General features: G+C 46.8%; 1 protein-coding gene across 2 annotated transcripts in view; it reads right to left on the minus strand.

Annotated features, from left to right (window-relative positions):
• The window catches only part of FAT3 (FAT atypical cadherin 3), a 741,111-nt gene that overhangs the window by 90,283 nt on the left and 625,187 nt on the right, over nucleotides 1-25,641 (minus strand). For both annotated transcript variants that reach the window (XM_078658413.1, XM_078658412.1), the window contains exons 19-20: nucleotides 16,514-16,648; nucleotides 15,863-16,020 (exon numbers count right to left, since the gene is read on the minus strand). In XM_078658413.1, coding sequence (XP_078514539.1) covers nucleotides 15,863-16,020; nucleotides 16,514-16,648 — 293 coding nt within the window. The remainder of the gene's footprint in view (nucleotides 1-15,862; nucleotides 16,021-16,513; nucleotides 16,649-25,641) is intronic.

Consider the following 25,641-nt stretch of genomic DNA (forward strand, 5'->3'; position numbering starts at 1 on the left):
ACGGCTTCCGTAGCTGCCATCACCCGGTCAAAAACAAAAATAGACAGCGAAATATTACAAGCTGTCAGCGCTTCAGAAAAGGATTCGATAGAAACACTCCCGAAAGGCTTTCCAGTAAAATACTCATACATAACTGATGCGAACAATGTTCCTTTTGCTCGAATCCCTGGAGTGGGGGATAGGGCAATTCCAAACATGGAACACAGGTTAGGACTAATAATAGCGGCACACGAAGGGCTTGCTTCCATCCATGCTGGCGTCTCAGCCACAGTATCATTATTAAAACAGAGATACTGGTGGCCACAAATGAGAAGACAAACAAGGAACTATGTTCTAGAATGTGAAATATGTCAAAAAATGAAAGTATCAGCGGTGAGACGTCCAGCGCAGACGCCCCTTCTAATCTCGGATAAACCATTAGCCTGTGTTTATCTAGACCACTGTGGTCCCTTACAAAGGGATGGTAACTATAAATATATCTTGGTCGCAGTGGATTCATGCACGAGATTCATATGGATGTGGCCCCAGCGAACGGCTGACGCCAGAACTGTTATAAAAGATTTGCGAGTCTTTATCGGCACATACGCAATTGGCATGCTGCATTCGGACCACGGTCCTGCTTTTAGCTCTAGAGCTTACAAGGAGGCCATGGTCAGCATGGGCGTGGCATTGCGGTACTCTTGTCCATTTCACCCTGAGGGGAACGGAATTGTTGAAAGAAAAAACCGTGACATAAAGCAATCTATAAAGGCAAAGGTATTAGGTTCGGGAGCTGGGTGGGTCAAACATCTAATAAGTGTCCAACGTAGTCTAAATAACTTGCCAAGAAATTCTCTGAAGGGATTCAGTGCGTACGAATTATTATTTGGAACTAGGATGTTGATCTCTGACATTGATAGTCAGACTTCAGTGGTGAAAGAAAAAAGCTTTGATATCAAAGACCGTTTGGCTATTTTGCAGGACTTAAACAAAACAAGAAAAGACCTGAGCAACATAAAATTGAAACAACAGCCAACAACCACTGAAGAACCACCACCTGTCCCAGCAAGACCTGTCTGGATTCCAAAAGTCGGGGATCTAGTCAGGGAAAAGATCGCGGTAAAGAAGGAATTTGGGCCTTCTTACAGAAAAGCAGTTCCTGTCTTGTCTGTCAACGGGACAAGATCAGTTGTACTACCGCCACTTGCTGGAAAAAAGGAGAACCGAGTTGTATCCATCGACCTGGTAAAACCACAACATGTGGCCGATAACAAACAGTAGGCCAAGTGGACTCCCAATAAGTAGCAGAACACCAAGGTTTGCTACCAGTACAGAGGTCCTAACGAAGAGGCTCATCACATTCGAAACGCCTACAGAAAAACAACAAGGACTATGGAACAATGCAATAGAACTCAGACCTCTGAAAACCCAAATAAAAACATTTAGCAGAGACACACCAATCTATAATGAAGTACCAAGTGAAAATGCAAGAAACAGAAATCCTGAACCAATTGGAACAATTGACAGAACTGCATCCGGCTACTTCATAAACTTCGATGATTCCTCTGAAGGGTTCAGTGAATCAAATACACAGCCATCATCAAAAACCTTTAAAGATAAAGCTAAAGAACTTTTGAAACAATTGAAAGAAACATATCTGATTTCTCCATGGATTGAATTTTGGGTGGGTTTTGGTGCATTTATCCTCATACTTTGGCTCATCATGATACTAACTTTGGGACGCTTCATTGAGGGAAAATATGCAAAAATGGACACAGCAAGTCAGAAAATCAACTTGATCCTCAAACCACACACATCTTCACACATCGAGAAAAGAGAACTTTCTTCAGTCAACTTCACAGCCAATCCGATACCTGGTGGGGTAGCCTGGGACAACACTGACTATGAAATTTATGGTCCGGTCGAAATCCTGAAATATCCACACCAAATTAAGATCTCATTGAGTGACTTTGCAAAACCAAGCTCATTTGCTGATGATTGGGACTTCGAAAGCATTAATAATATGATGTCTGACTTAGTAATGTCTGCTAAATTTACCAAACATGATTATTTGCAGGGTTCTACAAATTATGATAGTATGTACTGTTATAACCACTATGGTAACCATTTTTTACATAGATCTGCACAACCTAGAAATGTTTTAAATTATAATCAATGGGAACATTGTGCAACCCCTCCAAAAGGAAGCTCAAGGACCTTCTATGACAAATATTCATACTTTTCAGGTTTTAACACAAGTAATGCTGAAGCATTCTATTTTAAATTGTCAAACAAGACAGGGACAAAGACCATGATAACCAACACAAAATTGATATATTCAGACTCATTCTTTGAAAAAATGAATACTTTTGGTGTTGATTATTGGGACAAGAATGTTGAATTGAAAAGTGTTTGGGGTACAAAAGAATGGCAAGTACAGGGTATAGAATCTATGTTTAGAGCCTGCATGATCCCAGAACAAATGATATTTTTAAATGACACTGTTCAACAATCCACCTGTCTTGGCCTAGCCAAAATCAAAGACTTAAATAAACCGTCTATTCCAAAGCCAACAATGTTCAGCAATAGCTCTACAGATGAAGAGATAGACGTAAATTATGTATTAAACCAAAACAGAACACTTCCTGATTGGAAACAGTGGTTGATCTGGCCCACAGATACAAATAACTGTCAAGATAGATTCCTGAACAAAACACAGGGGTTCAAAATGACCAGGCCAGACCCTAGATATCCCCAAAGACATCACCCAGGGATAATAACCACCTACAGTGTGGGCAAATTATGTCTTCAATGGCTACAAACTTCCACACTGGCAGAAATTAAACAACACCTAACTTTACTTACTGATGGTGCTGACTTGCGTGATTTCATTATGGGACCGCGCAAACAGCGTCAAAAACGTTTCATAGCAGCCTCTGTATATGCAGCATACAATGAGGCCTGGAAGGTTACTCAAATTGAAACAGCAGAGAGAATACGGGAAATTGACCGTATTAATTTGGAAAAATCACTTTCTTTAGTGGACAATGGGTTAATGACTCTGTCCTCCAGAATTTTTTCTTTGGACAGCATTGTGTCTTCAGCAATCGACATATTGTCGCAAGACTTACTGTTATTACAACACGGTCAGTCACAATTGCGCTCTATTGTACAGCTTGGCTGGACGTTACAAAATCTGCGTTCAGGCTATGTGCCTTGGCGTTTAATCAACACAACGTCACTATTCCAAATCTTTAACCTTACTAATAGACAAATCAGTATGGCACAAAAGGGTGCTGATTATACAATCTTGAGCATTGAAAAACTCGAAAGATTACCAGTGACAATGTCAGAACGACCTGTCAGTGAATGGATAATACATGGGATAATAAATATTCCAATCTCAACCTTCAGGTTTCAATACTGCCAAAAATATATACAGGCTGGCATGTACGAGAAATTGGGAAAGGGGTACATTAAAACATCATGGAACCTGCCCTATTCACATGCATGTGTCAGTAATAAAGGACAGAAAGTGTTTCTAAGTGGCAATAATTGTGCGATGTCACTAAGCGGCACGCTTCTGTGTAACGGAATTAGTTTGCATGGAGCCTGTGAAGGGAATTCATACAACCTTTCATGTCACCAGCAAGGCGCACCTGCAACAGAAATAGAACCATTCTTTCAAAGACTCTATAATGGGAGTTACATTCTAATTGTAGACCGCAGATGTTGTAGTCTTATGCCCGGGACTCCTTATCTAGTAACTACGACTGCGAAGGTCAAGTGCTGTGGACGCTCATTGTTCCCCAGCTCCTTTCCAGACAGGGAGGCAAGGGCATGGCCCAATTTGAAAATTACTTCTATTCGAATAGATACTTTAAGCAGAATGAAAACAGTGCTTCTTCAGACGCCTACAAGGCTCACGTCATCAAAAGAAACGTATGATCTACAAGTCGCAAGGACGACTGCAGAGATACATTCATTGTTATCAACTAATTCCCCCATACATTTCGCAGAAATACTAAACGAAATCTTAAATATTTCTGATACCAATGGGGTCTCAAAGGTATTTAAGACAGTATTTTCGATGGCATTAACACCATTCAAAGCCATACTGGGTATTTTTCCAGATTTCGTCCATTCGATTTTTGGCGGACTTCCCCTGATCTTGGGACTAATTGCAGGAATCCTATTCTTGGTCCTTATCTTTCGGTATGGCAACCCATGTCACAGACAAAACTCTTGCGACAAGGGAAGAAACAATCCTAGCCATTGGATACCGGGACCGGATATCAAAAATCCTGGGACTCTCCCGGCTTAGAGACCTGAACATGACTTGGTTTCTATCATTTCGACCAATGTGGCAAAGATGTGTTTTACCTGTATTAAGGTGTCTGCTATGCGGAGAAGAATGCGTGTTAGACACCTGTCTGACGCTACAATCGGATGCGCCAATGGATGCAGAAACATTGTTGAGCCCGATCAAGGTTCATGCTTTGTGCTGCCCTCAAAGGCTACCAATCCTGATGACGGCATTCGTGGAAGCTTCACCACTACGATTGATGGGTAGTGAAGTTCAAGATGAAAGCAGCATCGATCAGGTACGACCTTCTGTCAGCAATGCAAATCAGAATGTTAATGGAAACAATCATGCGCACGAATGCATGATTACACCTATTTCCGAGTTAGTGGAACTTTCCCAGGAAGCTGTTGACAGTTTTTTCGAAAGCCTAAATGATATGATGTTCTCACCAGAGCAGAAATAGAGACTTTTGAACAAGCTCGCACACGGCGTTCCCTGAATTCGGCCTTCAACTTTAAAAATAAAGTCACATGAACAATTTTCCCTCCAGTTCACGGACAGCGATTTTTCAGCAGCCCCAAATTATTTTTTCATATTTTTCGGGACACTATCTTCTGCTTAAAGTAAGAACTATTCTTAAAGAACTAAGGTTTCTAAATTTTAGATAGCTTATAGACATAGCTTATAGACATTAGCTGCCCGCTGGTATGTTCATAAATATTTTAAATATTTTATTCTGTGATGGAATGGTCTCGAACTTTTTTCTGTATTAAGAGCCATTTCATGTGTATATTCTCATATACCAAATAAGCAATAATGTATACAAATGCGTGATTACCTTAGCATTATTATACAGCTTGAGTGCATACAATACATATGATTGCAACTTTTCAGTATATTTGAAAATTTCAAAATGCATTTATGTATTTTGGGGTGGTAAGGTATACACAATACTCTATAGTATGTTGTACTATGTTTTACTATGCATAGATTAGTAAATATGACCATAGTTAGCGTGGAGTGGGTGTGATGTATTCCTATAGGTTCTGAATCGATCCCCCTATTCCTGACCCTATTCTGGTTAAACAAACCAACAAGTTAACTAACAGTCAGCCCATGAGGCAGAAAACCCCCATGATGCAGATACCGTTATCTGACGCAGTCACACTACGGCACAGGAACGTGTTATCTGATTAGGTCATAACGCTTGCGATCTAATTAGACAAGCGATATTCCTCCAGCCCCTGATAAGGCATACGGAGTTCTCATAACAAATCAAACCTATGACAACCTGGGCAAAACCCTGCGGCCATTGTTTTGATTTCACCGAGAACTTCAGCAAAAGAATGTGCTAACGAGCAAGTCGTATGACATCCTTATTGACGTATCTATGTCCATCCTTACGTCAATCTCGGCACCTTAAAGGTATAAATATTACCGATATTGCCCTATGCAAACACACGCGGTGGTGACGAGACGGAGCAGCCATACTTGCCGAAGCCCAGAGCAGAGCAGACCCCGCTGGCACAGCCCCGCCTTCCTGACGCGCTGAGAACGAGACGCGCTGATTTCTCCTGCCAAGAGATCCAGCACCGGCGCTTCCGGGTAGCCCTCGCAGGCAGCCTGGAATATCGAGACCAGAGAGAGAGATACCATCCCTCATTCAACCTAGATTCCAGGTACAGAACTGAATAACCCCTCACAGAGAATTCTTTAGTTATTTACTTGGCAAAAACAAACTTAACTTAAACTGTAACTTTCTATTCCCGCCCACGTATTAGGCTTAGGTCAGGTACACGGGGTAGGCGTATTTAGAAACACCAGTTGAGTACGGTTAGTCAAATGTATATGTGTATGTAATATATTTTATTCATTTTAAAACATCTTATGGCTTAGAAACCATGTTTTTACAGTATTATTTTATACTATTGCTTTTAATGTATGCACTTTACTTAGCTATAAGTATTGCAATAATATCGATCCATTTCTCTTGTATGAGAAAAGAGACTGATCAATAAATAACACCTTTTTATTGAACACGCCCGTCTCTTCCTTTTCTCTACAATCTGATGAGACTAAGAATGCACGTACTGACTGAGTAAAATAAATTGCCTTTTGTTCACACGACTCTCGAGATATACTCTTGATTAGGGGAGAGCAAAGTTGTCATGTTCTATGGTTGTCAGAAACTAAATCCCTTCTTGTCTAATCAGGGAAGTTAAGTCCTTCCTGAACATTCGAGAAAGTTTCTAGTGAACTCTGAGCTCGCTGGCAAAACCCAAAACTTTAAGTCTCGTATCGACAGTAGTAGACCTAGTTAACGTCTGGCCTAGGCCTTTACTGCTGTAGGTATTATTCCAATGCGCAGAGCCTATTGGGAGGATAGGAACTACACTACAATACACCAAACAAATACTAAAATATTGACATTTTTAGTTTCATTCACAGATGTAACAGCTGGAGCACCAGCTTTCCCCGCTGGTGCGCGTTCAGCGATCCCTGCCCCTGCCCTCACGCCGGCTGGCGTGAGCGCGCATATATAATAAAGGAGGCGGAGCTGCAGCGGTAGTCCTTGTGTAATAATATGCTGTGTGTCCGCGTCTTTTCTGCTGCGCACTGCGAGGCCTAATTACCGCGACTCACTGCGGGAGGGCGGCCCCCCACTACGGAACACTGGCGACGAGGGCGGAGAACACATGCCTTCTCCTGCCCTGTGAAAGGTGTGAAGCTGGCAGCATTACCCCGCTGTAACCACAAGGCTCCTCCAGAACTCAGCAGGCCCACCACACGTGCTCCCTGCTATGGCCCCAACCCCGAAAGAAGCTGTCTCCTGGAGGCATCTGCAGTCTCGTCAACAGCTCCTGGCCGCCGCATCCGCCCGGTGGGCCACTGACGCCACGCGTGAAAAGGATGAGTTGTGCATGCCCCAAGGAGAACCACAGGAACATCCTGGTAACACATACCAGCCGAGTGAGTGCCACATACCTGTGCGCACGTGAGCCCACATGACGCCTAGTGCTGCTGCGCCATCTCCCGTGCCCTTAGGCTGGCTGCCAGCAGCAAGCCTCCTCGCTAGGCCGCACATCGGCACCCAGGTCCAACACCATGGGGGATCAGGATGACGCCGCCCAAGCCCCTGTGCCAGCGGCCCCACATAACCTCCCTCTGGCGTCCTGCCTCCTTGCAGTGAGTCAGCAGACCCTTCCATGGCTGCACCACGATGGCAAACATGGCTTAGCCACCTGGAGAATTACTTCACTGCCACACTGGAAAAGGATGGGGCAGTAAAAGGCTTGCTTCTGCTCCATTATGCAGGGGAAGAGATCTACCTTCTGTTCAAGCATCTACCGGACACAGGCCCCCGATGATTACGCCGCAGCAGTCATAGCCCTTAATGCCCACTTCGATCCCCAAATGAACCCAGATGTTGAACACTTCAAGCTAAGGCAAGCCAAGCAACGAGAGGGCGAGTCAGTAGACACTTTTCATGCATGGCCCAGAGAGCTAGCCGCCACTCACCTAGTGGGTGACCGGGCAGTGGAAGAAATCAGAGCCCACCTGATCCTCGGGATATGCAGCAAGGTCCTATGTGGCCTCATACTGAGGTAGCCGAACATACTGATGAAGGATATCCTGGTGCTAGCACGGTCCCATGACCAGATGGCAGCGCGTGCAGAAGAGATGGGCATGGCATTGATGAGAGGGCCGAAGAAGAGTGTTACAGTCAAGTTGGAAAGAACGGATGCAGTTAAGACAAGAGACAAAACCCACAGGCCGCAAGATCATCAGCCACAGGCCCCAAGGAATCGCTGAGGGTACTGTGGGTACGAGGAGCATCTCTCACAATCGTGTCTCGCACTAGGAAAGATATGCACCAACTGTGGCATCGCGAACCACTTTGCATTAGTGTGCAGGAGAATGACGCAGCCCAAGGAAGGAAATCGGCCCAAACCAATAAGAAGGATAGTACGCCAGCTGTCACAGGTCACGCTTACGTCACAACCCGGGAGTAAGAAAAGAGATCAGACAGCCTACCAAGGGGACGAGTCCACATCAGAAGATGAAGGGGAGACATATCTATTCTCATTCACCCAAGCCCTGAAGAGTAGGAGGCGACCCCAACCTCGCTGCACGATCCAGATCGCAGGGTCTGACGTCAATGCGGTGATTGACACTGGCGCATCAGTGACTGTAATGGGGATCCAGCAGTACAACAAGCTGAAACCCAAACCGGAACTCAAACCATCGAAAGGCAAAATCTTCGCATATGGCAGCGACTCAATACTGCCACTCAAAGGAAAAATTACTGTGCCAGTACAATCAGGAAGCATCGAAATCACCATAGACATCCACGTAATTAACCAGGAGGTGGACACGCTGCTCAGCAGCCACGCAGCTGAGGATCTGGGCCTAGTAATGTTTGCCAAGAGAGTACAGATGGACCAGACGGAAGAGTTGCTGAGCCAATTCAAGGACTTGTTTAAAGGGTTAGGGAAAATAAAGAGAGTTCCATCAAACTACACATAGACACCACTGTCCCACCAATGGCCCTAAGGCACAGGAGGATCCGCTTCCACCTCCGATCGCTGGTAGAAGAGGAACTACAGAAACTCGAAGACCAAGGGGTCATAGAAAAAATATCAGAGCCCACGCCATGGGTGTCACCCATGGTAATTGCAGAGAAGCCCCGACAACCAGGGAAGATCAGACTTTGCATAGACATGCGCCTCACAAGCAAGGCAATTCAGCGCCAACGTCACATAACGCCGACTATGGATGACATTGTGGCCAATCTAAACGGTTCCAGGTGGTTCTCGAAGCTGGATCTGAACGCCGGCTATCACCAACTAACACTTGCCAAAGATAGCCGGTACATAACCATGTTCAGTACCCACCTAGGCCTCCGGAGATATAAGAGGCTGAACTTCGGCATATCATTGGCCGCGGAGATCTTCCAAAACGCCGTCAAAGGAATCCTGGTCGGACTCCCTGGTGTCTTAAACGTGAGTGATGATATCCTCATCCACTCGAAGACAGTGGAAGAACACTACCAACACGTGAGAGCTACGCTGAAGCCACTATCAGAGCATGGAGTTACCCTACACAAGGAGAAGTGCCTGCTGTTCCAACAGACAATTGGGTTCTTTGGATACACATTTACTCAAGAAGGCATACAGGTCGACCCACAGAAGTCCCGAGCTATCAAGACTGCAGCTGCACCGCTCACCGTAGCGGAGGTACGCAGTTTCTTGGGAATGGCCACGTACTGCGGCCAGTTCATTCCAGACCTAGCCACATTTGCAAACCTCTACGAAACCTCACCCAGGCCGACGCCATGTGGAAATGGGGTCCAGCCGAAGAGACGGCATTCCAAACGGTCAAGAAAGCTCTCCTCGACCATACCACACTGGTGTATTTCGACCCGCGAAGAAAAACAAAATACTTGTTAATGCCAGTCCCGTGGGTCTACGAGCAGTCCTCACACAAGAGCAAGGGCCCGGAAGATGGGCTCCCTTAGTGTATGCCAACAAAGCGCTCTCCCCAACGGAGAAACGATACTCGCAAATTGAAAGGGAAGCTCTAGCAATCCGATGGGGCTACAGATACTTTCACCTATACATATGTGGACACCCATTCACCCTCGTCACGGATCACCAACACCTGGCGCCGCTATTCAGTGTATTGGCGCCCCACCCCCCACCACACATTGAGAGGTGGGCCATCGGGCTCCAACACTATGACATGGACGTGATATACCAGCCCTGTGCCAAGAACCCAGCTGATTTCCTGTCAAGGCACCCAGACACAACCAGGGAAGAGAGAGAGGAGCAGAACCGTGAGGACACAGAAGCCCAACTGGACATGCTGGCAGCCCTGATGTGTCCCCGAGCACTGATGCTTGAAGAAATAGCCACCGCAGCCGGAGAAGACCCTGTCATGATTAAAGTCCATGACACAATCCAGGGAGGGCTATGGAGGCAGTTCCTGCAGTCAGCAAATGTGTGGTCAAGCCCAGAAAAAGAGAGCCTGATGCACATGTGGAGGGTGAGAAACGAGCTGATCCTCACACAAGGTGGCCTTCTCCTGAGAGGGCCCGCATCTTCATCCCAGCATCCCTGCAGCTGCCGGCAACACAAATGGCCCATGGAGGGCACCAGGGAATGGAAAAGATGAAGGTTCACATGAGAGAAAAGGTCTGGCTCCCAGGGATGGACGTCCAGATAGAAGAAATAGTCCGCAAGTGACCTTCATGCCAAATCCCAAGCGGGCCCGAGAGACCAGCGCCCCTTCACACTGAAGAACACAGCCAGAGCCCCTGGGAGAAAGTGAGCATGGATTTTGGCATTTTCCCTGATGGGCGAGTCACCTTAGCCCTCATTGACAGCTACTTCAAGTATCTGATAGAAGTTGTGAACTCAACAGCTTTCCTCCATGTTGGCCCGGCCCTGGAGAAAATATTTGGAATGTTCGGATATCTGAAGGAACTCCACAGTGACAATGGACCCCCATTCCAAGGACATGAATTCCACAAATTCCTACACCACCACGGCATCCAGCACTGGCGCATCACCCCACAGTGGCCTCAGGCCAATGGGGAGATCAAACGTTTCATGAGAACGATAAACAAGACCCTTCGCATTGCCGTGGTGGAGCAGAGTGACCCTGAGCAAGAACTACAGAAATTCCTACGCGAATATCGGAGCACACCACATTGTTCAACGCACCAAACACCCTGGGCGCTAATGTTCAACGGCACCCACCGAGATGGTATCCCTGTTGCCCAAGGCTGGTCACCCCCTCCATTTGACGAAGAAGAGGCACTCAGGAGGAGGAAGAAACGTAACAACCAGGCCAGCCAGATCCAGAGAGCAGCAGTCTGCCCGCTCCAGCCAGGAGACACTGTTATCCTGAGGGACCGAAGGCCCGGAGGAAAGTTCTGAACTCGGTACGAACAAGGGCAGTGGACAGTGATCGGCAGGCGAGGGACAATGGTGACAGTTAAGAAAGCAGAAGAAACAGTGACCCGTAACATCTTGGGGTTCAAACAAGTAGACCAACCTGTTTCTCCCACTGCCATCAAGAACCACACAGCGGAGGTCGAAGGCCGTCAGAGTGAGCCCCTGAGAGCTGATGATCAACATCCCGGAGTGTTCCCCATGCCGGAGAGTCCAGGAGTTACCGGGGCCACCCCAGACCTGCCTCCTGTCCCCAGCACCCCGGCCCCTGCACCTACAGCCAGCAGGGGAGGCACCAGGTATGCCCTGAGAGAGAATCCTCTGCCAAGCACCCGCCTGTGAGACTTTGCCTGACAAGTAAGTGAGCAATAAGACTTTTCATAATCCAGTCAAGGACTGAGTTGAGGTGGGATGTAACAGTTGGCGCACCAACTTTCCCTGCGCGTTCAGTGATCCCCGCCCCTGCGCTCACGCCGGCCGGAGTGAGCGCGCATATTTAATAAAGGTGGCAGAGCTGCAGCGGTTGTCCTAGTGTAATAATATGCTGTGTGTCGGTGTCCTTACTGCCGCCCGCTGCGAGTCCTAATTAGCGCGACTCACCGCGGAAAGGCGTCCCCCCCTGCTAAGGAACAACAATCAAATGCAGCAAAAGGTTCCAAATTTTCAATTTTGCTAATATATTCATTTTTAATAACATTTCATTTTGTAAAACAGTTGTGGGCCCCCTAAGTAGGCATCGCGGAACCAGTGGGTCCCCAGACCACAGGTTAAGAACCAGTGGACGATTCAGGACAAAAAATCATGGCTGTATGGATGGAAGAAGGGATGAGTGGATACATGGAAAGCTTCTCAGTGCCCCGTGCAGCCACTCACTTCCAAGCAGCCTGAAGAACTGGAGTGCATACAGACACCAACCCCTGGGAAGGTTTTTTGAGATTTGAGAAGTGCACAGAGCTGTGTTTCCGCCTGTACAATAAGCAGATCTAAAAGTATGGAGCAGGCTGACGTACGTGCTTAACAATTACTGTATTATCACAGCTCAGTGGTTACATCGCACGTTTTAATGATATAGTCCTTAAATTAGCACTTTGTGATTGCAACTCAGCAAACACCTGGCATGTGTAAAAATAATCCTCGGATCTTAAAGCAGTCAGTGTCGTTGAGGTGCTCTGTGCAGTAAATTGGTTCTTTTCTTTTTCATCAGTCTGTTCCTGTCACTGGAACTCTGCCGTCAACCAACTTCTTATTTCCTGAGGCACGCTGAGATATTAAAAATGCTCCCATAAAAAATGGCAGACAAATAGGAGGCAACACAGCTTTTATCAAGCAATTGCTGTGCGCCACAGTACAATAATTCATAGCCCCTTATCGCAGCCGCCATCGCCCGCCGCAGCACATCCTGGAGTAATTCCTCCGCCAATTGCAAGCGGCACCTTTCACCTATGCGCTTGCTGCAAGTCGGTGATTGCATTCTGAAGCTCAAGGCACACCAGTGGTTAATTTGTAAAAAAAAGAAAAAGTGCAGGGGCTCTGGTCAGGAGGCAGCTTGCACCAGCCCATTTCTCCTGTTAGGGCTGCCTAAAATAGAGCTAACTATTAACCAAGTAAGTTGGGAGAGGGTGTGGCGTAATGGCCAGAGCTGCCAACTTTGGAGCAGGGGAGCTAGGGAGTCTTGGGCAAGTCACTTAAGGTATTGATGATTAACCACTTCGACGCTGATGACGAGCTCAGCTCGTCATGAGGTACACCTCTCGTACACTCATCACGAGCTGAGCTCGTCATGAACCGCGGGATTCCGCAATCTTCAGCGCACAGCGGTAAAACGCTTAGCGCGGATGCGGTTAAGTGCTGATGCTGAGCACCGGAAACCACTGGCTCAAATTAAGCACTGTCTCACACCCATTACACATCAACATGGTAAGATCTGCTGCGCAGGGGCGTAACACAGGTCCCTACATCCCTAGCAGTGCAGGGGGGGGCCAGTCATTCAGAAGCCACCCAACCCTTCAGGGGGGTCTCCATTCAGCAAAAGGGCAATACATAAATATTGGCTTAATATGGGAGACTCAGGGGCCCCTCATCACATTCTGCCAGGGGGCTCGTTATTTTGCATTACGCCACTGCCACTATTAAGGGGGTGTTGCTGCTGCTTCGAACTGGTTAAGAAATTATCAACGGATCCATTCAAAGCAAACCAATGTTTTGGGAGCAGAGTATACGATGCTGAAACTTTTCAGGTAGCATCCTGTATTATCATCCATTGGTGCAAAGTTACAAAACGCGGGTTTTCTTTACGTTGGGTTGGTATCATCATAAAACTCTTTGGTCTTTTAACCCCTTCCACGCTCATGACGAGCTGAGCTCGTCATGAACCGCGGCTTTTTTAAAAAGTCAGCGCACAGCGGGAAAACCCGCAGCGCGCATGGGGTTAAAAGTGCTGATAGTGTTTATCTTCTTCCAGACAACTTGAAGGTTCTTGGTATTTAACTGGGTGGACAAAAGGTGGTAGATTGCTTCCACTTATTTATTATTTTATAATTTTTTATGTTTATATGGATCAGATATTGTGCACAATGTTAAATATGTCCCCTTCTGTCTGAGATCCTTCTGCATTATGATGATAGCTATACTACAGATACAGCTGTGGGAGAGTTGTATTAACCAACTTCTACTCATCTGAAAGAATATTCAAGAATGAGCAGTCAGCGTAGTGAATATAACCGCATAGCAACATCACAAAATAAACTGATGGTTGGAGTGTTGAAACATTTCAAACATTAACCACCAGTCACAGATCGGGGTTTAATCCATAGTTATTTTTCTTGCCACATCACCTTAGTTTGGACCCAGATATATGCAATCAGTCTTGACCCTGCTCGCCATGGGAATAGTCCACCCTAACTGCCAGGCCAGGTCCTCCCGGGACAGGAAAAAAACATAATGGGACTGGTTTCAGGGTATCACCCCTCATCAGCTGGACTAGCGTGAATCGAGTGTAGTGAGCAAAGGAACCCCTGTCTGGACGTACCCTTAGCTAAGGGAGCACATAGCAACATCACAAAATAAAATGATGGACAGAGGGTTAAAACTTTTCAACCACTCACCCCCAGTCACAGATCTAGTTTTAATCCATTGTTAGTTTGCTCGCCGCGTCCCCGAGTTTGGACCTAGCCATTAAACAGATCAGTCTAGACCCTGCTCCCCATGGGAACCGCCCTTTTGTTTTGGCGAGCAAAACAATGAAGGTATAAACCAAGATCTGCGACTGGGCGTCAGTTTTTAAATAGTTTCACACTCCGTCCATAATTTTATTTTGGGATGTTGCTACTGGCATAACTGTCCCATCTTCATAGAACTTTTATCGCATGGTGTTAACTTAGGATAGACTGTTGCTTTACACTTGCCAAGACAAGGAGGCAAGGAGATGCAGCATTATGTGAGAGATTGTCAGGGTGAAGGTTAGGATTGTCTCTGGCCATCACCTTTGATCAGGTGTAGATGAGTGGATATTTCCCTCTCTGGGTCTTCAGCATGAGATGTAGCAGAACAGGTTTATGGTACACAGATTCCCTCAACACTTTCACGCATGCAGCAAGTTTGCACCACTGTGACAGCTTTCTTTAGGAGGTAACATTGATAAATCTTGACAGTAAGGGGCCTATTAGGTTGAGGGGCGCCGGGGTCTAGGACCGCCTGCCACAAGGGCGGGGGTCCCGTGGGGGGTATTAGGCGGGCACATCCTGCATTTTTAGCATTGTGGCGGGCGGTGCTCTCTGCACCGCCCGCCACAATGCTAAAAATGCATTAATGCATTTGCATAGACAAAGCGGCAGGCACCGCGCGGTGCCTACTGCTTTGTTTATGCAAATGCAGGGGGGTACCACAGATAACCCCCTTGTGCACCCCCACCTCTCCTTCACTCTGGGGGCCCGCAGGGACCCCCCAGAGTGAAGACCGCATGCCTTTCCGTGGCGGCATCGCCGCCGCGGAAAGGCATCTAAACAAGCCCATCATAATATGGCTGGCGGTGTCTGACAGACACCACCACCATATTAAACCTTTTCCACCCTGGTCGCAAGGCGACCGGGACGGAAAAGCGGCGGACGGTCTTTCCGTCCGTCGCGGTCCCCCCCGCCATCCTAATATGGCGGGGCGGAATGTAGGTGCGGATGGCGGGTGGATTGCCCCTGCCAGGCTGGCGGTGGCTACCGCCAGCCTGGCGGGGACAATTCGCCCGTCATCCTAATGGGCCCCTATGTATCTGAACTTTATAACTTCATCACAAAAAAATAGTCCCTCATCACGAAAAGGCTCTTGGGCACCTTGTGTAGAACAAATGGGATTCTACTGCAGTGGTCAGTATTCTGCACCCAGAAGGAGAGAATGGTATATACTGCCCCAGTAGTGATCCAATGGCAGAAAGGCTTTAGTTTCCACTGTTCTGCAAGGGGAAAGAGGGCAGAAAGTGGGGTGTATCAGTTCCACAAATTAATACTGTCTAACTCTGGAGTAATTATAGGTACACCCTCAGATTATTAATGGTTAACCCTATCAACATTAACAATGACATTAATAAGCGTGTACCAAAATGGGAACATACAAGATGACGGATTTGCTTTACCTTTAGGATCATGCAGGGGTTCGCCCTTGTGTACATGATAATGCCATTATTTTGAAGTGTTCGCAGGCGAAGACCCAGCTTTAACTCATCCCTTTTGCTGTTCTCAGAAACTCGGTATTTGATATAGCTGTTTCCAGCAAAGCTAAGAGAGGTATGCCCTAGAAATAAAAAAAATAGCATTTTCATATCATATTTAAGGCTACGCATTGCTAAATAAAGTAAATAGTTAAAGTAAATTGTAAATTAATTGTACATGTGCATAAATAGTCCTTAAGTTGCCACAATCAAAAATGACAGAGAAGGGACAGGCCACATAAGTGGCTCGAAGGTAAATGTGAACATGGCTCCTTACAATACTATGCCAGAGTAGTTTGTAAATATGCACATTTTGTCAGGGGACAGGCTGTGCTGGGCCCTTCAAACAGACTCTGTGCAGTGAACTGTCCCCTATTATTTCTTCGAATTATACATGGCTATTCAGACTTCATTTTCAGTAGTCTTGTCCTGTTTGAGGTTCCAGGCTCATTTAATACTTATTTAAGATTTTCTTCCTACTCCTGATCTCCTCATATTCTCAATTTATTATTTCTGTTAATTTCTGTCCTATTGTGCATTGATGGCATCAGGCTGACAGCATGCTAAGGTCCACACCTGAACATTCTCCGAGCTTTCCTGGTGGGCACTGGCAGATGAACGGTCTCCGGCTGACTTCATATCCTACGCACTGCATATCCCCCGGGCATGGCTTCTCCGTGCATGGATCACTGGACCCTGGGCAAAGACCACCTGTTGAAAGTTGAGCAAATTATTCTTATCAAATGTACGTTCAATCGGACTAAAACCATTCTAGGAATTATTAGAATGATGCACAGAGGCATCCTTAGTGCCACTGTCTAACCTGATTGTTTGCCAGGTCACCTTCTGACTGCACTTGAACAGGGACCAGTGCCCCTGGCTGAACGCTCAATGGGAAACGTCTGTCTTTCTTAAAAAACGCTCAATGATGGAGTGGTGCAAACAGTACACCATCGTCTCAAGCTGTTGATCCCCCTGAACTATGCATGAGCTGTGTGAAGGAAGGATTCCCTCTTTTGCATGTGGAACATTCCCATGCACTTAGGGCAATACTGTGGAAACTCAAAAGACACATAGGGTAATGCAGGAGAAGATACCAGCCCACTTAGTAATGCCAGGCTAAACTTGGTGCAGGAAAAACAATCCTTACTTAGGTGTGTACTTCTTCCAAGAAGCACTGTTTGTGTAATCCTGGTCCCATATTCCATTAGCAGAGGTTTCCTTGTAAAGATTACACTTTCTATTTCGTTGATACAAATTTAGGGCCCGATTCACAAAGGTAAACTTAGACCTGAAGTCTAAATTCAGACTTCTGGTCTAAGTTTAGACCTGGAGAAGTGTAAGTTTAGACCTGAAGACTAAGTTTAAATCTGAAGTCTAACTTAGACCTGAAGTGTAAGTTTAGACCTGAAGACTTACACAAGTACAGCAAATGCCTCTCGCACACACCCAGAGTGAAAACAAGTAAAAAAGTTCTCCGTCTTAATAGACATGTAAAGAGCTAGTTGCAGCTGCCAGAGAAACACAATAGATTTCCGTGGTGTAATCTTCGTTTAATGTTCATAACTGCCAGCCGACACGTGTTTTGTCTCGGGAATGTCAAGTCCCGTGACTCATCAGGGCTGAATCATCAGAGATGAGACGTATGTAGGTCGCTAGGCCGGTGATACTTCCAACCCGGCCCTGCTCAGGACCAGGAACTCGCACACGCCCGGTAACTGCTGTGCGGCGCTAAGGCAAATTGCCTAGTCTCCCCCCCCCCAAATTTTCTTTTTTGCTTGTTTAATCCCAAAGCACCCGGAACCAGAGTCGCGATCACTAAGCTGAGCAACAAGCTGCTTTTTCTCCCCGCACCGGGGCAAGCAAGACGGTGCGAGCCCACGCACCCGGGGGCTTATGCACTTGGAGTACTTTGCTTTTTGGAATATACCGGAATTACCTTGGGCACCGTCCTTCTGATATTTCATGGGAATCAATATCTACTGGAGTCACCCTCAAACCAATTCACCTTAATGGTTCATGGACATATCGATTTGTCAAAAGGGAAACTGAGAGCCGGCAGCACTCGACCTAGCCACTTACAAGATACGTGCTTTCTGATTTGGAAGCCGCTATTCAACCATTGTCTTCTGTCTCCATTCGGGATTAAACGAGCAAAAAAAAAATTTTGGGGGGGGGGAGACTAGGCAATTTGCCTTAGCGCCGCACAGCAGTTACCAGGCGTGTGCGAGTTCCTGGTCCTGAGCAGGGCCGGGTTCGAAGTATCACCGGCCTAGCGACCTACATACGTCTCATCTCTTATGATTCAGCCCTGATGAGTCACGGGACTTGACATTCCCGAGACGAAACACGTGTCGGCTGGCAGTTATGAACATTAAACGAAGATTACACCACGGAAATCTATTGTGTTTCTCTGGCAGCTGCAACTAGCTCTTTACATGTCTATTAAGACTGAGAACTGTTTTACTTGTTTTCACTCTGGGTGTGTGCGAGAGGCATTTGCTGTACTTTTGTAAGTGTGTGGTCCTTCACACATTGTTCGAGGGGTTGAGGGCTGATCCCTTCGCTTTTTAGCACCACCAACACCACTTCCAACTCATCAGAGTGTCAATATAGGAAGAGCGCCCAGTATTTCCCCCTTTTCTTTCAAAAGCCTTTACAAGTAGGATTAGACCTGAAGACTTACTTTGGACCTGTAGTCTAACTTTAGACCTGAAGTCTAACTTTAGAACTGAAGGCTAACTTTAGACTTGAAGTCTAAGTTTAAACTTCAGATCTAAACTTAGACATCAGGTCTAAACTTACACTTCAGGTCTAAAGTTAGAATTAAGGTCTAAGCGTACACTTCTGGTCTAAGTTTGCCTTTGTGCATCGGGCCCATGATTGAGAAGTCATGCACATTTTATAATTGCCACACATAGAAAGTCACAAGATGAGATAAAATTAAAATATACTGAACACAATTACACTCGCCTTATGAAAAAAAAAGTCAGACAAGCATATAGAAGCTGATGGGTTGTAATCAATGCATTTGGAATTTACTTGCACCACTAAAAAACAACAAGTCCAGCCCCTGTGATTAATTTTTTTGAAAATGATTGCTAATAAAAGCATTGCATAAGATAACGCATAACATAGAAAAGAACTGCATAAACAACATAATATAACATAGCCAAGCATACCTTTGCTACAACATAGCATGGCATAAAAAATAACTTCACTAAGTTGTGCACAAAAAAAATAACATAATAACATGGCATATAATAACATAACAAAATATAACATAGGTTTGGCTTGTGTGCTATCTCTTCGGCCTCCATGTTACCGTAGGCATCTTTTTGCGCTCTCCATAAGTTGCCTAAAGACAATCTGCAAACTTCTCTGAAAGTATTTAGGCTTTGGGTGACGCTGAAGAAAAGGATACTGCGCGTTTCAGCCCAAGCATTTTTTTTCGCTAATTGGCACTGACTATTAATATTTACACTTCACTGTATAATCATTCTCTTGAAGCCAGGGCCCACGGCAGCCGTTTTCAAGCCTCGTGCTCCACAATTGCAGCTCTTCAGGCCGGCTCCAGCAAGGCTCGAATTGCCCACGTGATATTTCTCGCAAACTTAAAAAGAAATTACTGATTTAGAAAGTGCCACGGCTCACTTAGGAATTCAGCGCCGGCCCTAAATGCCGGAGCTTGAAGTATAACTAATTCGATGTCTTTTCCATCTTTGTTGAATTATCAAGCATTTCAGAACAAATTCCTGTAGAGTGGATTTCTAATGCCCTGATTGAATGAACACCATGTAGTACAGTGCATGGGTGTTTGTGTCCTGACCTATTCAGCAGGTGTTCTTATTGTCCTGGTGTTCCATTATCCAGTGAGCTCCTTGGTGAAGGCCTTTTAGGTCTTGTCTGAACGTACTAATCAGTGGCGGCTGGTGGCATTTAAAAGTGGTGAGGCGTAAAATTATTGTCACACTGCACTTTGGCGAGCGAGCGCTACGAGCGAGCCCGAAGAACCTACGGGGTGATTTTTTTTTTTTTTTTAAAAGAGTGTACAAATGGTGCATTTTCCAGCAATTATTTCTCTGACACAACCTCGGTGCAAAGGGGAAAGTAAAGAACCGTGCTTACAACAAAAGTCCACCTGAAATCCACCCCCTTCCCCACTCGAGGAGATTACAAGATTAGGTTGATGGCTTCCTTCGGTTTATTGGAGTTCAGTGACTGGAGGAGAAGGTGTCAATAAATTGTCCCTTTACATTATTAAGCCAAAACAACCACCAGACACACCAGAATATCATAAATACTCTTAGATTTGCACAACAATTACAATCTCGTCACGTTTTGCGAAATTCCCAATTGATCATTATTTTAATGTCTGACCCTGTATAAAAATGGGAAAATCACCTAAAGGCAGTATTTTTCCCCTTTATAGTTACATACTAAAAAACACTCATTTTTAGAAACAAAGCACTTTAAAGGTTTTGTAGAGGTTCTCTAAGGACCCCTGACTGAAATTTAAAGTAAACAAACTGGAAAAAAAACACATATCGTTTGGCCATCGACATGCAGAAAGCACTGAAGCCACGTAGTTCATGGCCTCTTCTGCCATGACTGGGAGGGTCAAAGTCATGTTTTGGGGGGAGGGGCTGCCTCTCCCCCACCTCACCCCGTTTCTGAATATACCTAAACTGTGTGCAGATTGTGGCTTTCCTGCTGAGCTGTCATGCCACATATGATACAAACCAGAGAAGGAGGAGGTGTGCTCTGCTCTAGTGGCTAGAATGGCGACTTGGCAACCTGGGGACCTAGATTTGAATCCTGGCCCCCATGCTTAACTCAACATCGTGGGTTTTGTTTTATGTAGATTTAATGGCTGTATTAAGAGCCTGTACTGACGCTTAGGGTCTAAAACAGTTTCTCAAGTAACCCGGCCTCACCCAGGTGGTTCATGGGCAGCCTCTCCAGTTGGCAAGTCCCCACGGTTTTCTTAGTCGAGTTATATTGAAAAGCATTTTCTAAAGCAGAAGGAAACATTTCACTTCATGTGGTGTGTCCGTGTGCATTGCTACAGTCAGCGGAGCAGTGGCTGAAAAACTACAGTCTGATAAACACCACGCCAGTGCCCTGGACGCATTTCTATTAACAGGGTCACGTACGTCAGCACATTAATTTATTTTAAAGCCACCCACGTGCCGTCACACTGGTTAGTGAATCGATTAGAACCAGAAGCATGCATCACTCATGGATACAGCAACTACTTTAAGAATTCTCTTCATACTTAAGATGTGTGCATTTTTACACCAAAATGTGCACAATGCTGAAGTGGTTGTAAGTGACCCACAATTTCATTTTTGTTAAACTGTTCTCTTTATGCAAGGCATTAATTAACTGAATACTATCACTTTGTAAATACACTGGACGCTGCCCCTTTCCCGTTCAAGATAAGGATTCCATACAAAAACAAAGAGGGCAAGGAGAAAGGCGCGCACTGCACACCGCTGACAAAGCATCGCATAAAACAACGTAACATACCATCAAATATGCCAAAGCAGGGTGGCATAATGCAGCAAGGCACTCAACAGTGCAGCAAGGCATACCACCTCATACGGACCAATACAGTTTGAAATAGCTAATCATAACACAGGATACCTGCGTGTCCACACAGAACACTGCTACGGTGCACGTCCGTTAGACACATAGTTACCCAGAGCACTTTTGCAGTGCGTATTGGCTATCAGCATGGATACAAAGAGAACTGCTACATTGCACATTGGTTACCTACATCACTGCACAGATCACTGCTACTGTGCACTTTGGCTGCCTGATGGCCACAAAGCTCTACCACAGTGAGTGCCTCTTATCTCACAGCCATGCCTGCCTAAACGTCCCTCGTGTCCCCACACAGCATTGACCTCACTCTGATCAAACAGCATTCACACAGGGGATTCAACGTGGTCCGCGCACCCACACTACTATTGTGCGGGAGGGCGTAACTTTTTACCTGTCTTGCAGTCGCGGCCGGCATTAGGGGCGGGGGGGGTTGGAATGGGGTTGCACTCGAGTCGCGACGACCTGAGGGGACGAGGGGGGGAGTCGGGAGGGGTTTGGAAACAAGTACAACAACACATTAACACAAATTAATTAAGTAAAAGTAAACTTACCGACACGACGCCGTCCAGCAGACTCCAGAGACTCCGTCCCGATTCCCGCCGTCCTCGCTTTCAAGTCCTGCAGGCAGCACCAGCACGTCATCAAGAAGGCGGCGCGGCAGGCAGCCTCCCTCTCCACTGCCGCGTTTTTCATTGGTGCGGCCGGCTGCCCCAGGCTACGTCATTTTCTCTCTGTATGCTGCTGCTGCAGCATACAGAGAGAACAGGGAGAGTTACTCGAGGGCAGGGGGGAAGTGGCTTGGGGGAGTGGCTTTCCCACTCTTGTTAATACTGTCTGTTTGGGCGGCCTCAGGCTGCCCAAACAGTCAGTATTAACAACAGTGGGTAAGCCACTCCCCCAAGCCACTTCCACCCCCACTCTAAACCAGGAAGTTCTGATTTCTCGCCGTGCGAGAAGGCAGAAACAATGGTAGTCATATAATATGATAACTACCATTTGTTCTGCCTTCTCGCACGGCGAGAAAGCAGGGGGGGCCGCGCCCAAACGCCCCCATGGAGAAACCGCCACTGGTACTAATATTACAAATTCTTGCAAATATGCTTTATGTGAGCGTCCACCCCTCCCAGAGGGGTATTTCCCTCCAGCTTCATGCTATTGGCTGGATGGTGTATCATTCCACCTATGGAATACTTGCATTGTAATGTATGAGGGACTATTTTACAGTCCCAAAAATTCTCGTGATCATCACACATTAAATGCACTACCTATTAGACACACTTTATACAGAAACCTTTTTTGTTTGTGTTTAAAGTGCAGAAGTCTTTTAAATGTTTAACACGTTGTTCAAAATACAAGGCAGACCTATTGGTTTTGCCAATGCTCGTTAAATTTGCCGTGTTCCTCTGTACCATGCAGTCATACAATCATACCAAGGGAGGTGAGGCAGTATGGCGGCTAGCACTGAAAATGGAGCCCAAAGACCCGGGGCATGAGTACCCGATTCTTCCTTTGTTCAGGAATTTTGCACGTGAAGTGAAATGATTTTGCACTTTTATTTGCACCAGTAGACTCTGGGTTGGATTGGGATTGAAAAACGGCCCGGGCACGCAAAAAAAATCGGCCCACATTTGCATAATCACTCCTCAAATCACTGCTTTGGTGTAAACTTATAAAAAAACTTGGGGGGGGGGGTAAAAAATGCACTTTACACTGGTGAAACAAGTGAGGCCACTTCTACTCAGGCCCGCTGCCCCCGCTCAGTATGTGCACACATTAATGGGCTGGCCAGCGAGACAAAAGGAGTGATACCTCTGCATGTTGCTAAACGGAGGTAATGAGCGCCCATCTGCCTCTAGAAAGGACACTCAGACACCCACTGGGCCGCTGGCTGTATTCGAACAATAGAGACAGCGCCCAAATGGCACCCCAGACTGCTCAAAAAAGCAGCCCACAGCAGATCTTGGACAACGGCCCCTCGGGCAGTGCCCGAATGCCCGCGTTACCAATCCAACGCTGAGTGGACTGATAGGGAAGGACAGCTGCGTGAACTGACCAGTATCGAAAACGACATTGGCACGGTCAGTTACAGCAGGTGTTGCTTTACACTATCATTGGGTGGTGCAAACGATGACGCAAAATTATTATTATCTGACCCTGATGAAATCTAAGTTATTGGCCTCTTTCCCTTCTCAGGATTTAACTAAACAAATTAAGTGTCTCTGGGCAAGTCACCATATCTTACCGTGTCTGAAATTGAAAATATATGTAATGATTAGGGCTTTAAGTGGGCCGGGTCTCACTGGTGCTGAGCACCGGCAGTTTTTTAAAGGAGGCCTCGAAACGGGTCTCAATCGGGCTCTGTTTTGTGCCCTGGCACAGGCGGTCTGTTAATTCCCGGACTGCAGTGACAGCCTCACAGGCACATACATGGATGTGCGCATGCTCACACTGCTCACTTCTCATTACCCCCTCATGGGTCCTCCCCGTCCCAGTCCTAACAACGTGAGGCAGTCCTGCCTCCACCCAGCCAATCACAACGCCAGTTATTCAAAGGTTACATAAGCCCCTCCCACCTACCGCCATGCCTGTTTTTTTTCTGCTCCGACGGCGGTCGGAACGCTGGTGCTCCCGGTTCCTGTTTCTGTTTCTGTTTTTCTTCAGGACGGTGCCGTGAGTGTTTCATTTGCAGTTTTATGCTTCTGCGTTATTTTTCTGTTTGAATTTCACGGGATTATTTCATTTGCAGTTTTTTACTTCTGCATTGTTTCCTGTGGGTTTTTCTCTCTGCGCAGCCGCTCCGGTCCCCCGGTCTGCTGCGCTCCTGTTCTGGGGTCAGGGACTCTCCCCGTTCATGTTCTGGGCTGGGGCGGGGAGTTTTCGTGGTGTCCTGGCCCCGGGTCGTTCCGGCGCTGTGGTTCTAGTGCAGCGTCCGGCCCCCACGGTCATGGTCTTTTGACCTGGGACTGTGGGTGGAGACTACAGGGCTGCCCTTGTAATTTTCACCGGTCTCACGTTGTGTGTTTTGGTGATTGGGGGCAGTGTTGCTTGGAGGTTGCTGGGCACTTCCTTTATTGTGTGGTGAGTTCCTGTTTGGTTTGATTGCTCGGGTTCACTCACCATGTGTGAAGGGTCGTCTTCACCTGTGCCTGCCTGGGCTGTTTCCATGCGGCATAGTTTCCTGGTTCTGCAGGTGGATGACAATTTTGCAGATTCTGGGGCTGCGCTGACTACTGTGAAGGGCTACTGGTGTTCACGAGATCTTCCTGCCTGTGCTGTCCAATTACCTGGGTTGATATAGTTTCGATCTGTGCTTTTACACACTTGTTGGTATTGGCTGCCCAGTTTGCGCTGCCTGGGCCTACGATGTGGCCCTGGATCCCTGGATGTTGTGGGGTTCTCCGCACGGTTTGTTTACTCTGTGGTGGTTGACCTTTTCCTTCCATGTTGTCCTGTTGGATATCTTGTCTGATGCATGGCTTGCGGCAGATGCGCAGGGTTTTTCCTCGTTTTCTGGGTTGGCGGTTTCGCCTGGCGGACTTTGTCACTCACTTTCCTGCATTTCCATGTGGTGCTTCTTCTTTTGGGCTGCGTGCTGGCTCTTGTTCGGCCTGTACTTCACTGTTCCTTCTCATGGGTTGTGTGGAGTTTGGCTGTTTGCGGGCCTTCCTTCCTGTCTTGGCTTGATGGGTTGCGTCTTCTCCTCGGCTGACGTGGTGCTGGCGTCTTGGTCCACTGTCTGTTTTTCTGTGGCTCCTTGGCTTTTTGGCTCCCTCTACTGACAGTCTGTGTGGTGGTGCTCTGTTTCCTCTCGGCCCTTTCGTGGTCGGGGGGTGGGGGAGGCTGTGTTCCGTTTGGTTCCCGGCCTCTGTTGCGCCTACGGCTCCCCCTGGGTGTTGGTCGTCCGGGGCTTTGGGTATTGTTGTGCCCTGGGAGGGGGGTCTCTGTGACCTGGTGGTTGCGGTTGCGTCTTTTTCTTTGGGTCTGTGTCCCACTCCTGGTGTTCATCTGGCAGTGGGTTCCCCGTCTCCGTTGCTGTTTTTGTTTCGGTTTTGGGGGCTCGGATCCGTTGTTCCTGGCTTGTTGGTCCGGTCTGC

Source organism: Lissotriton helveticus, chromosome 8 (assembly GCF_964261635.1).
Source record: "Lissotriton helveticus chromosome 8, aLisHel1.1, whole genome shotgun sequence".
Taxonomy (NCBI): domain Eukaryota; kingdom Metazoa; phylum Chordata; class Amphibia; order Caudata; family Salamandridae; genus Lissotriton; species Lissotriton helveticus.